This window comes from Eschrichtius robustus, chromosome 16, assembly GCF_028021215.1.
Source record: "Eschrichtius robustus isolate mEscRob2 chromosome 16, mEscRob2.pri, whole genome shotgun sequence".
Lineage (NCBI taxonomy): Eukaryota > Metazoa > Chordata > Mammalia > Artiodactyla > Eschrichtiidae > Eschrichtius > Eschrichtius robustus.
This window is the reverse complement of record NC_090839.1, coordinates 14,128,123-14,140,843: the sequence shown is the minus strand read 5'-3', so window position 1 is coordinate 14,140,843 and position 12,721 is coordinate 14,128,123. Positions and strand designations below refer to the sequence as shown.

The following is a 12,721-nucleotide window of genomic DNA, read 5'->3' as shown; positions in this document are numbered from 1 at the left end:
TTCTCAAACTCTTCCAAAATATTGCAGAGGGAGGAACACTCCCCAACTCATTCTGCGAGGCCACCATCACCCTGATACCAAAACCAGACAAAGATGTCACAAAGAAAGAAAACTACAGGCCAATATCACTGATGAACACAGATGCAAAAATCCTCAACAAAATACTAGCAAACAGAATCCAACAGCACATTAAAAGGATCATACACCATGATCAAGTGGGGTTTATCCCAGGGATGCAAGGATTCTTCAATATACGCAAATCAATCAATGTGATACACCATATTAACAAATTGAAGGAGAAAAACCATATGATCATCTCAATAGATGCAGAGAAAGCTTTTGACAAAATTCAACACCCATTTATGATAAAAGCCCTGCAGAAAGTAGGCATAGAGGGAACTTTCCTCAACATGATAAAGGCCATATATGACAAACCCACAGCCAACATTGTCCTCAATGGTGAAAAACTGAAACCATTTCCACTAAGATCAGGAACAAGACAAGGTTGCCCACTCTCACCACTATTATTCAACATAGTTTTGGAAGTGTTAGCCACGGCAATCAGAGAAGAAAAAGAAATAAAAGGAATCCAAATCGGAAAAGAAGAAGTAAAGCTGTCACTGTTTGCAGATGACATAATACTATACATAGAGAATCCTAAAGATGCTACCAGAAAACTACTAGAGCTAATCAATGAATTTGGTAAAGTAGCAGGATACAAAATTAATGCACAGAAATCTCTTGCATTCCTATATACTAATGATGAAAAATGTGAAAGTGAAATTAAGAAAACACTCCCATTTACCATTGCAACAAAAAGAATAAAATATCTAGGAATACACCTACCTAAGGAGACAAAAGACCTGTATGCAGAAAATTATAGGACACTGATGAAAGAAATTAAAGATGATACAAATAGATGGAGAGATATACCATGTTCTTGGATTGGAAGAATCAACATTGTGAAAATGACTCTACTACCCAAAGCAATCTACAGATTCAGTGCAATCCCTTTCAAACTACCACTGGCATTTTTCACAGAACTAGAACAAAAAATTTCACAATTTGTATGGAAACACAAAAGACCCCGAATAGCCAAAGCATCTTGAGAACGAAAAATGGAGCTGGAGGAATCAGGCTCCCTGACTTCAGACTCTACTACAAAGCTACAGTAATCAAGACAGTTTGGTACTGGCACAAAAACAGAAATATAGATCAATGGAACAGGATAGAAAGACCAGAGATAAACCCACACACATATGGTCACCTTATCTTTGATAAAGGAGGCAAGCATATACAGTGGAGAAAAGACAGCCTCTTCAATAAGTGGTGCTGGGAAAATTGGACAGGTACATGTAAAAGTATGAAATTAGAACACTCCCTGACACCATACACAAAAATAAACTCAAAATGGATTAAAGACCTAAGTGTAAGGCCAGACACTATCAAACTCTTAGAGGAAAACATAGGCAGAACACTCTATGACATAAATCACAGCAAGATCCTTTTTGACCCAGCTCCTAGAGAAATGGAAATAAAAACACAAATAAACAAATGGGACCTAATGAAACTTAAGAGCTTTTGCACAGCAAAGGAAACCATAAACAAGACCAAAAGACAACCCTCAGAATGGGAGAAAATATTTGCAAATGAAGCAACTTGACAAAGGATTAATCTCCAAGATTTACAAGCAGCTCATGCAGCTCAATAACAAAAAAACGAACAACCCAATCCAAAAATGGGCAGAAGACCTAAATAGACATTTCTCCAAAGAAGATATACAGATTGCCAACAGACACATGAAAGAATGCTCAGCATCATTAATCATTAGAGAAATGCAAATCAAAACTACAATGAGATATCATCTCACACCGGTCAGAATGGCCATCATCAAAAAATCTATAAACAATAAATGCTGGAGAGGCTGTGGAGAAAAGGGAACCCTCTTGCACTGTTGGTGGGAATGTAAATTGATACAGCCACTATGGAGAACAGTATGGAGGTTCCTTAAAAAACTAAAAATAGAACTACCATACGACCCAGCAATCCCACTACTGGGCATATACCCTCAGAAAACCATAATTCAAAAAGAGTCATGTACCAAAATGTTCATTGCAGCTCTATTTACTATAGCCAGGACATGGAAGCAACCTAAGTGTCCATCATCGGATGAATGGATAAAGAAGATGTGGCACATATATACAATGGAATATTACTCAGCCATAAAAAGAAATGAAATGGAGGTATTTGTAGTGAGGTGGATGGAGTTAGAGTCTGTCATACAGAGTGAAGTAAGTCAGAAAGAGAAAAACAAGTACAGTATGCTAACACATATATATGGATTTTAAGGAAAAAAAAAAAAGGTCATGAAGAACCTAGTGGCAAGATGGGAATAAAGACACAGACCTGCTAGAGAATGGACTTGAGGATATGGGGAGGGGGAGGGGTGAGGTGTGACAGGGTGAGAGAGTGGCATGGACATATATACACTACCAAACGTAAAATAGATAGCTAGTGGGAAGCAGCCGCATAGCACAGGGAGATCAGCTCGGTGCTTTGTGACCACCTAGAGGGGTGGGAGGGAGGGAGATGCAAGAGGGAAGAGATATGGGAACATATGTATATGTATAACTGATTCACTTTGTTATAAAGCAGAAACTAACACACCATTGTAAAGCAATTATACTCCAATAAAGATGTTTAAAAAAAAAAAAAAAAAGAATATTTTTTGCAGCATTGCCATAGCAAAAGACTGAAAACAACCTAAATATCCATTAATAGGAGTCAGGTTAAATAAATGATGGTGTATCCACCATTGGCACACTATACATCTGTTAAAAAGAATAAGTAAGCTAGCTATATCTTCACTAATATGGATCTCTCTTTGAGCTATTGTGATAGGTGAAAAACTATGATAGTGGCCGAACTATGTGCATAATATGATCCTGGAGTTTTTTTTAAATATAAGTATAGTTTAATACCCATATTTGCATAGGAAATTTCTGGAAGGGTGCAAAAAAATTGTTAACAGTCATTTCTCTGGGGAGGAAACTAGAGGGAAAAGACTTGATGTAACAGACAACAGGCCACTCCACTTAACAGCAAAATTCACATTTTTTTCACGTGCACATGAAACATTTACCAAAATAGACATATTCTGGGCCATAAATCATGAAGTCTCATTACTTTTAAAGGGTTTCAAGGCATACAAAATATGTTCTCTGAAAACAGTGGAATTAAATTAGAAATAAATAACAAGAAGATTTTTGGAAAATTCTCAAATATTCAGAAACAAAATAGCACGCTTCTAAATAACCCATGTGTGATGGTTAATTTTGTGTGTCAACTGTCCAGGCTATGGGATGCCCAGACAGCTGGTTAAACATTATTTCTGGGTGTGTCTATGAGAGTGTCTCCAGAAAACACTAGTATTTGAATCAGTAGACTGAGTAAAGGAGATGGCCCCCACCAATGAGGGCAGGCATCATTTAAATCCAATGAGGGCTCATTTTACAGAACAAAAAGGCAGATGAAGAGTGATCTCTCTCTCTCTCTTTTATTAAGCTGTGACATTCATCTTTTCCTGAGACATTGGGGCTTCTAGTTCTAATAAGCCTTTGGACTCCAAGACTTACATCAGTGGGGGCCCCTTTTTTATCCCCCACCCCTGGATCTCAGGCCTTCAGGCTCAGACTGGGAGTTACACCATTGGCTCCCCTGGTTCTCAGGTCTTTAGACTCAGACCGAATTATACCACCAGTTTTCCTGGTTCTCCAGCTTGCAAGTGGCAAATTGTGGGACTTTTTGGCCTCTGTAACTGCATGAGTCAATTCCTATAATAAGTCTCCATATATATAAATATATATATATATATATACACATATGTTCTGTTTCTCTGGAGAACCCTGGCTAATACACCACAAGTCAAAAGAAAAATCAAAGGTAAATTTAAAAGTATTTTGAACCTAATGAAAATGAAAACACAGCGTATCAAAATTTATGGAATGTCACTAACACAGTACTTAAAGGGAAATTTGTGGCACTAAATCCCTATATTAGAAAAGAAGAAGGGTTTTAAACCAAACACCTTATCTTCCACCTTAAGAAACTAGAAAAAGAAAGGCAAACTACACCCAGAGTAAGTAGAGGACAGGAAATAACAAAGATCAGAATGGAAATCCATGAAATCTGAAAACAGAAAAACAATAGAGAAAATCATTGAAACCCAGACTTGGTTCTTTGAGAAGACCAATAAAATTGATAATACTCTACACAAGCTGATATGGGGAAAAAAGAGAAGATATAAATTACCAGTAAAATGAGAGGTAACATCACTACAGACCCTACAGATATTAAAAGGCTAACAATGCAATAGTCAACAACTTAGATGAAATGAAGAAATTCCTTGTGGGACAAAAACTTCTGAAGCTTTTTCAAAGAAATAGGCCTATATCTACGAAATAAACTGAGATTTTTTTTTGTTAAAAGTGTTCCCACAAAGAAATTGCCAGGCCTAAATGTCTTCACTGACTAATTCTACCAAACATTTAAGTAAGAAATATCAGTTCTACATTAATTCTTCAGGAAAATTGAAAAGGAAGGGATACTTCCAAACTCATTCTATGAGGAACGCATTACCCTGATGCCAAAACTAGGCAAAGACATTGAAAGAAAACAACAGACCAATATTTCTCATAAACATAGATACAAAATTTCTAGACACAATGTTAGCAAATTAGCCCAACTGTATATTAAAGGATACTATATCATGACTAAGTGGGGTTTATCTTAAGGATGCAAAGTTGGTTTAAAATTTGAAAATTAATGTAATTCACCATATTAAGTAACTAGAAAGAAAAAAAAGAGATTATCTCAACAGATGCACAGAAAAACATTTGACAGAATCTATCATTTGTTTCTGGTAAAAATTCCAAATTAGGGGTAGAAAGGAACTTCCTTTATCAGAAAAAGGCATGCAGTGGACTGAATGTTTATATCCCTCCCCCCACAATTTATGTGTTGAAGACCTAATCCCCAGTGTAATGGTATTTGGAGGTGGGGGTCTTTGGGAAGTAATTAGGTCATAAGGGTGGAGTCGTCAAAGTGGGATTAGTGCCCTAATAAGGAGAGGTACAAGAGAGATGATATCTCTCTCTCTCCCCACCATGTGTGGATACAGCAAAAAGACATCCATCTGAAAACAAGAAGAGGACTCTCACCAGGAACCAAACTGGCTAGAGCCTTGATCTTGAACTTCCCAGCCTCCAGAACTGTGAGAAAAAATCTCTATTGTTTAAGCCACCCAGTCTATGGTATTTTTTTTATAGCAGCCCAAACTGACTAAAATAGGACAGCTACAAAAAAACCTACAGGTACCACCCCCTAGGACCAGAAACAAGACAAGGATGTCCACTCTTACCAATTCTATTCAGCATTATACTAGAGGTTTTAGGCAGTGCAATAAGGGAAGAAAAATAAATGAAAAGCATCTATATTGGAGAAGAAAAATCAAAACTTTATGAAGTAAAAAGAAGTAAAATGACATGATCACCTATGGAGAAAATCAGAAAGCATCTACAGAAAGCTGCTAGAACTAAAAAGTGAGTTTAGCAATGTTGCAGGGTACTATTAAAAACCAAGTGTATTTCTTTATGCTAACAACGAGCAGTAGGAAATAGAATATTTTTTTTAATTTTTTTTTATCTATTTATTTATTTATATTTATTTTTGGCTGTGTTGGGTCTTCGTTTCTGTGTGAGGGCTTTCTCTAGTTGTGGCAAGCGGGAGCCACTCTTCATCGCGGTGCACGGGCCTCTCACTATCGCGGCCTCTCTTGTTGCAGAGCACAAGCTCCAGATGCGCTGGCTCAGTAGTTGTGGCTCACAGGCCCAGTTGCTCCGCGGCATGTGGGATCTTCCCAGACCAGGGCTCGAACCCGTGTCCCCTGCATTGGCAGGCAGATTCTCAACCACTGCGCCACCAGGGAAGCCCAAGAAATAGAATATTTTTAAATGCCATTTACAGTAGCATCGAAAAATATGAAATATTTAGGGATAAATGTGACAAAAGATGTGCAATACTTGTACCCTTCAAACTACAAAACACTACTGGGAGAGGTTAAAGAAGACTTTAATTAATGAAGAGATATATCTCATTCACAGGTCAGAAGACTTACTATTGTTAAGATATCAATTCTCTACAAATTGATCAAACACAACCTCTGTCAACATCCCAGGCTTTTTTTTTTTTTTTTGTAGAAACTGCCAAGTTGATCCTGAACTTCATATGGAAGTACAAAGGACCTAGAATAGCCTTAACAGCTCTGATATAGAAGAACAAAATTAGAATACTAACACTACCTGACTTTAAGACTTACTACAAAGCCGCAGTAATCAAGACAGTATGGTACTGACATAAAGATAGACTAGACCAGTAGATCAGTAGATCAGTGGACCAGCATAGAGAGTGCAGAAATAAACCACATGTATATGAACGTTTTTGACAAAGATTCAAAAGCAATAAAGGATAGTCTTCTCAACAAAAGATGCTAAAACGACTGGATATCTATATCCAGGAAAAACTGTACTTCAGTACATACCTCACATGACATACAAAAATTAACACAAAATAGAGCATAGACCTAAATATAAAACTTATATAAGAAAACAGGAGAAAATCTTTGTGCTTTTGGGTTAGGCAAAGGATTCTCATATATAACACTAAAAGCATGATCCAAAAGGAAAAAATGTTTGATATAATTTGAACTTCATGAAAATTTAAAACTTTTGCTCTTCTAAAGACACTGTTAGGAGAATGAGAAGACAAGTCATGGTCCAGAAGAATATAATTGCAAAACATATATATGATAAAGTAAGTTGTATTAGTTAGAGGTCTCCAGGGAAATAGAAGCAGTAGGATATAGATGTAGATATAGACAGATAGATATGGATGATATAGATAGAGATTTATTATAAGAATTGACTCATGTGGTTATGGAGGCCAAGAAGTCCCACAGTCTGCCTTGCACAAGCTGGAGAACCAGAAAAGCCAATATTATAATTCGGTCTGAGTCAGGAGGCCCAAGAACCAGGAGTTCCAATGTCTGAGGGCAGGAGATGAATGTCCCAGCTCAAGAAGAGAGAGAATTTGCCCTTCCTATGCCTTTTTGTTTTATTTGGGCCCTCAATGGATTGGATGATGCCCACTCACATTGGTTAGGGCAGATCTTCTCTACTCAGCCTACTGATTCAAATGCTAATCTCTTCTGGAGATACCCCTCACAGACACACCCAGAAATAATGTTTTCCTAGCTATCTGGGCCTCCCTTGGCCCAGTCAAGTTGACGTAAAATTAACCATCCAGAATATATTTTTTAATATATTAAAAATATTAAAAATATTAAATAAAAATATTTAAATAAAAATATTTTTAAAAAATATTTTATTAAAAATATTAAAAATATATTAAATATATTAAAAATATCTCTCAAAACCAGTAATAAGAAAACAAGGAACCCAATAAAGAAATGGGCAAAGTACTTGAATAGACATTTCACCAAAGAAGATATAGGCATGGCCAAAAAAAGCACATGATTAAGATGCTGAGTGTTAGTCATTAGAGAAATGCAAATTAAATCCTCAGTGAGATACTACTACATACCCCCTAGAAAGGCTATAATTATAAAGACTGACCATACCAAAGGCTGGCACGGTTGCAGAGCAACTACAACTCCCTTGACCCTGCTGGTGGGAATGTGAAATGGTACAGCCACTTTGGAAAACAATTTAGCAGTTTCTTAAAAAGTCAAGTGTAGGGACTTCCCTGGTGGCGCAGTGGATAAGACTCTGCGCTCCCAATGCAGGGGGCCCGGATTTGATCCCGGGTCTGGGAACTAGATCCCACATGCATGCCACAACTAAGAGTTCGCATGCCATAACTAAGGAGCCGGCGAGCCAAAACTAAGGAGCCCACGAGCCACAACTAAGGAGCCCACCTGCCTCAACTAAGACCTGACGCAACCAAATAGATATGTTTTTTAAAAAAAGGTCAAACGTAGACTTACCATATATCCTAGTAATCATGCTCTCTCATAAGAAGAAAGCCTATGTCTATACAAAGACTGATGAGTGACTGTTCATAAAAACTTTATTTTTAGTCCAGCCAAAAACTAGAATCAACCCAAATGTCCATCCCCAGGTGAACAGGTGAACAAATGGTGATACATCCACACAATACAATAGTACTCAGCAACACGAAGGAATGAACTATTGATATACATGACAACATGGATTGAATCTCAGAACAGTTATGCTGGCTGAAAGAAGCCAGACAAGTGTGTGTGTGTGTGTGTGTGTGTGTGTGTGTGCATGCGTGTGTGTACACGCATACCGAGTGATGCCATTTGTTTAAAACTTTAAAAAATATAAACTAATTTATAGTGAAAGAAAGCAAATCCATGGTTGCCTGGGGGGGTAGCAGGAGGAAGAGACTATAAAGGAATTACAAGGAAACTCTTGGGTGCTGGATTTGTTCATTATCTTGATTGTGGTGATGGTTTCATAGATGTGACCATATGTCAAAACTTACCAAACTGTGTGCTCTAAGTATGTGTGGTTTATTGTATGTCAATTATACCTCAATACAGTTGTTAAAATAAAGAAGTAAAAACATTAAAAAGGGAGAAATAAAAAAAGGGAAATGACTCCAATAAAGATTCCTATAAATTGCTCTAGCATGTGTACCTCTGACTTTGACCTTGAATTTTGACCCTTCATTCTCAAGAATGTATATGGTCAGAAAGGGCTGCTTTTTTTGGCACCCCTAATAAATTGACTCTACATAACACCTTATTGGGACATTTTGTAGGTAGCTGGTGTTTCCTCCTCTTTTTAATATTTGCCTGGATTTTAGTGGGGCCAACAAGTGTTTCCTAAGCCTCCCTAGCCTTAGAACTACCTAGTGAATCAGGATAAACTTTATTTATGACTTTTAAGCATCTGTGAATTTATTTAGTGCCTGTTCCTCATCCTCCAAAAGAAAGTCTTTGCTAGTTTGATGTTTGGGAATCTCTAAGGCTGTATCCTAAAAATTTGGGGGAGTTGGAGACAGCCCAACAGTTCTGACAACTCAAAATCACATCTTTTCTTATTATGTCCTTAGTCTGCTAAGAAGTTTTATAAATATTAAACAAAAAAAATTCAGTCCCTTGGGTTTTGGAGGGAAATATTCCTTCCAGGGTAGGAAAAAAATTAGTCCATTGCCAAGCATTTTTATACAAAAGCATTTTCCCCCCGATGATCCAAGAACTGGCAATTATGGAAGGAGAGATGGAGTCCACAGGGTACATTTGGGAGCTAAAACGAGCAGCTGTAAGATGAGAGTGGGATGGAATGTCCTCTAAGGTTCCATGCGGGTTTACAGTTCTGTCACTCTAGTGACAAGGGCAGGCCCAAATTTGACTTCTGACTCTACCACTAATTTGCAGGGTAACAACAGGATTACATCATCTCACTAAGCCTCAGTTCCCGTGTTAGTTAAATAAAGATAATAAAGTCTAATAAGATGTATTTAAAACTTCTGTGCTTAAAAAACAACACAACTTGGATGCTGGCTTTGGTACCTGAGTGCTAGGAACAAGTGCTGCCCACTTGTTCATTCAGGATTATTAGACAATTGCCCAAGGGCAGGACCCTGGTAGCCTCTCAGTACACCGTGTCCGGAAACACCACCTCAATGAGAAGCCGCAGGTGCCCACCCTCGGCCGTGCACCTTCTCACTGATCCTCATGTGTATGTAGGTCTAGTCAAGCCAGAACACAATTTAAATCATTTACTGACATCTCCTAATTGCCAGCCCTGTGCTGGACGCTTTCGCCTATATAATCTCAAATTGACAAATTTCTGAACAAGTAAAGCTTAAATGACTTGCTTTTAGTAGAGAAAGTGGAGCAAGCCGCCTAGGGATAGGAACCTAGAGAATTCTCCCCACACACGCCCCATTCACCCCAAGGGAGGGATCTCTTAAAGGTAGAAGAGTTTGATGCCCAGCTACATATATATGTGTATATATATATATATATATATATATATATATATATATATATATATATATATATATATATATATATATATGTTATTTTCTTCCTCCTGTTGGTCTAGGGATTCTCAGGCTTTAGGATATATAGACAGTTGTAAACACAAAACTCCATTCACTGGAATTGTAGCTCCCCAGCTGCCCCTGCCCTCACTTCTCTCAGATCCCTGCTCTGCTGTCCCCTTATCCATGAGGCCTCCCCTATGCATGGCACAGGGAGATCAGCTCGGTGCTTTGTGACCACCTAGAGGGGTGGAATAGGGAGGGTGGGAGGGAGGCGCAAGAGGGAGGGGATATGGGGATATAGGTATACATGTAGCTGAATCACTTTACCGTACAGCAGAAACTAACACAACATTGTAAAGCAATTATACTCCAATAAAGATGTTAAAAAAAAAAAAAAAATTAGTAACCTCCCAGCACTCCTGGACTCTTATCCGATTTGTCAATTCTCTATAACACATGTCCCCACCTGGCATATTATATATTTACTTGTCTGTCTCATGTGTCTCTCCTCTCTCTAAAATTTAGGTGCTATGGAACCAGTGCCTAGAACCATACCTACTCAGTAAATCTTTGCTGGATGTATGAATGATTATGAATAGGCGGTTTAAGGCACTTTCAAGAGTAATTTTGATTCTACGTGATCTTTGCCTTCTCTGCTGCCTTGGGGACCTCCCACTTTGGAGTTAGATGGTTCTGGTGTAATAGTTCGTGGGAGGACACACTCAGCCAAGCCTCTGATATGTCTGCCCTTCCCTCTCCTACGCCAGGGGAATATAACACGCACAATGGACCTTCCACGCCAGCAAAAGAGGGAGACACAGACAGGCCGCACCGGGCCTCCGACGGGAAGCTCCGAGGCCGGTCGAAGCGGAGCAGTGACCCGTCCCCAGCAGGGGACAGTGAGATTGAGGTAACTCAGAGGCTTCTGCCTGACCTGGTGAATGTCATCTCCACACGTGGCCGGAACAGGAAGCGGGGGGCAGAGTTCTGTCTGTGACCCTAGAGATGGTAAAGATGGGTGATTGTCAAATGTGAGCCACAACAACATCACCTGGGGGCCTGCGAAAACCCAGACGGCTGGGGCCACCCCCCAGAGTTTCCAGTTCAGTAGATCTGGGGCAGGACCTGAGAATTCGCATTTCCAACAAATTCCTAGACAATGCTGATGTGCGTTGGGCACCACACTTTGAGAGCCTCCAGTAAAGATGACATTGGACAGTGGACCTTCCCCACTGGGTTAGAGTGATTCTTAACCTTGGCTACATGATAGAATCACCTGGGATGCTTTTTAAAATTCAGATGCCCAGGCCCCATCCCAGACTAATTAACTAGACATTTCAGGGAGTTCTGAAAGTTCCCCTAGTGATTCTACTATGGCTTAGATATTTATCTACCTGAAGACAGGAGGCTGGCTCAAATAAGTTTGCATCATTTCTGTAATTCTGAGTTTCTCGGTGGTTCTCAGTCTGGGCTGCACATGAGACTCTCCTGGGGAGCTTTGAGAAACCTTCATTCTCAAGCCCAGATCAACTAAATCAGATTCCCTGGGGGTGGGACCCAGGTGTCAGTATGTTTAAGCTCCCTAGGTGATTCCAGTGCAGCCCAGGCTGAGAACTACTGGTCTAAGGGATGCGCCAACCTTTACTGTAATAAAGCAAGTGTGCGGTTGTTGGTCGGGCACTGACATTTTCCCAAGCAAACAAACAACAAAGAACAACATGCATGAAAGATGGGGAAGACCACTAGAAGGGACAGAGGCAAGATGGATGCCCCCCAAACAGACAGAAGCAAGTGTTACCTATCAAGGGAGAAAAGTGGGCGCGTGCACGAGTTTGCACTTGTTTGCAAAAGGCAGTCGTTTTGCTGGCTTGAGTGTGCCATGGGTATACATGGGTGGTGCTGGCAAAGCTTGAGTCACTGTCAAGATATCCAGATTCAGCATCATCACATCCCTGTGGATAATCCTGTACAAATTATGGAGCAGCTATGAAGTTCAGCCAGCAAACTCAGAGAAGCTAAGAAATACCGCTTCCATCATTTCCTTAAAATCAGTGCCATTTTGACTCTGAGTCCCCACCCACCAGGGTGGTAGGAAATTCCATTTCATTATTGGGGCCTTTCCCCTCCCAGAATTATATGAGAATCTCAGCGTTCAAGTGGTCTCAGAAAACAGAATAATAGCTTCTTTTGTACATTGTGGCTTGGTGGCCACTGCCTTTTTCATTGTCAGTACCTGCAGTGGTCACTGAAAGTCCAGCTGTTCTCTGGGGTCTCCATGCCATATGTTGGGCATAGAAATCCTTGTCGAGAGTAAGAACGTCGGAGTAGTAGTAGCTACGATCCTTTGGTTGCAAGCAACAGAAACCAATTCTGGTTACTTAAGCAAAAAAGGATCTACTGGGAGGGAACAGCATGGAGAGGAAGTGATACAACCAAGGTTAGAAAGAATAGTAACAAAGGCCACGTTGGGGAATCTGGGGGACCTTCAGGGTGCCGGCCCCTTCTGGAGAGCGAGATATTTGAGATTCTAGCGCCACGTCACTTGATGTCCGATTCCAAGGAGGCAACATCCCATTGGCCTGGCCTGGATCCTCATGCTTGCCCCTGATTGAGAGTCTCACCA

The 12,721-nt window shown here is 39.7% G+C and overlaps 1 protein-coding gene across 2 annotated transcripts in view; it reads left to right on the top strand.

The window, feature by feature from the left end:
• The window catches only part of EYA2 (EYA transcriptional coactivator and phosphatase 2), a 179,049-nt gene that overhangs the window by 88,879 nt on the left and 77,449 nt on the right, over positions 1-12,721 (top strand). For both annotated transcript variants that reach the window (XM_068565671.1, XM_068565670.1), the window contains exon 7: positions 10,866-11,008. In XM_068565671.1, the coding sequence (XP_068421772.1) occupies positions 10,866-11,008 (143 nt within the window). The remainder of the gene's footprint in view (positions 1-10,865; positions 11,009-12,721) is intronic.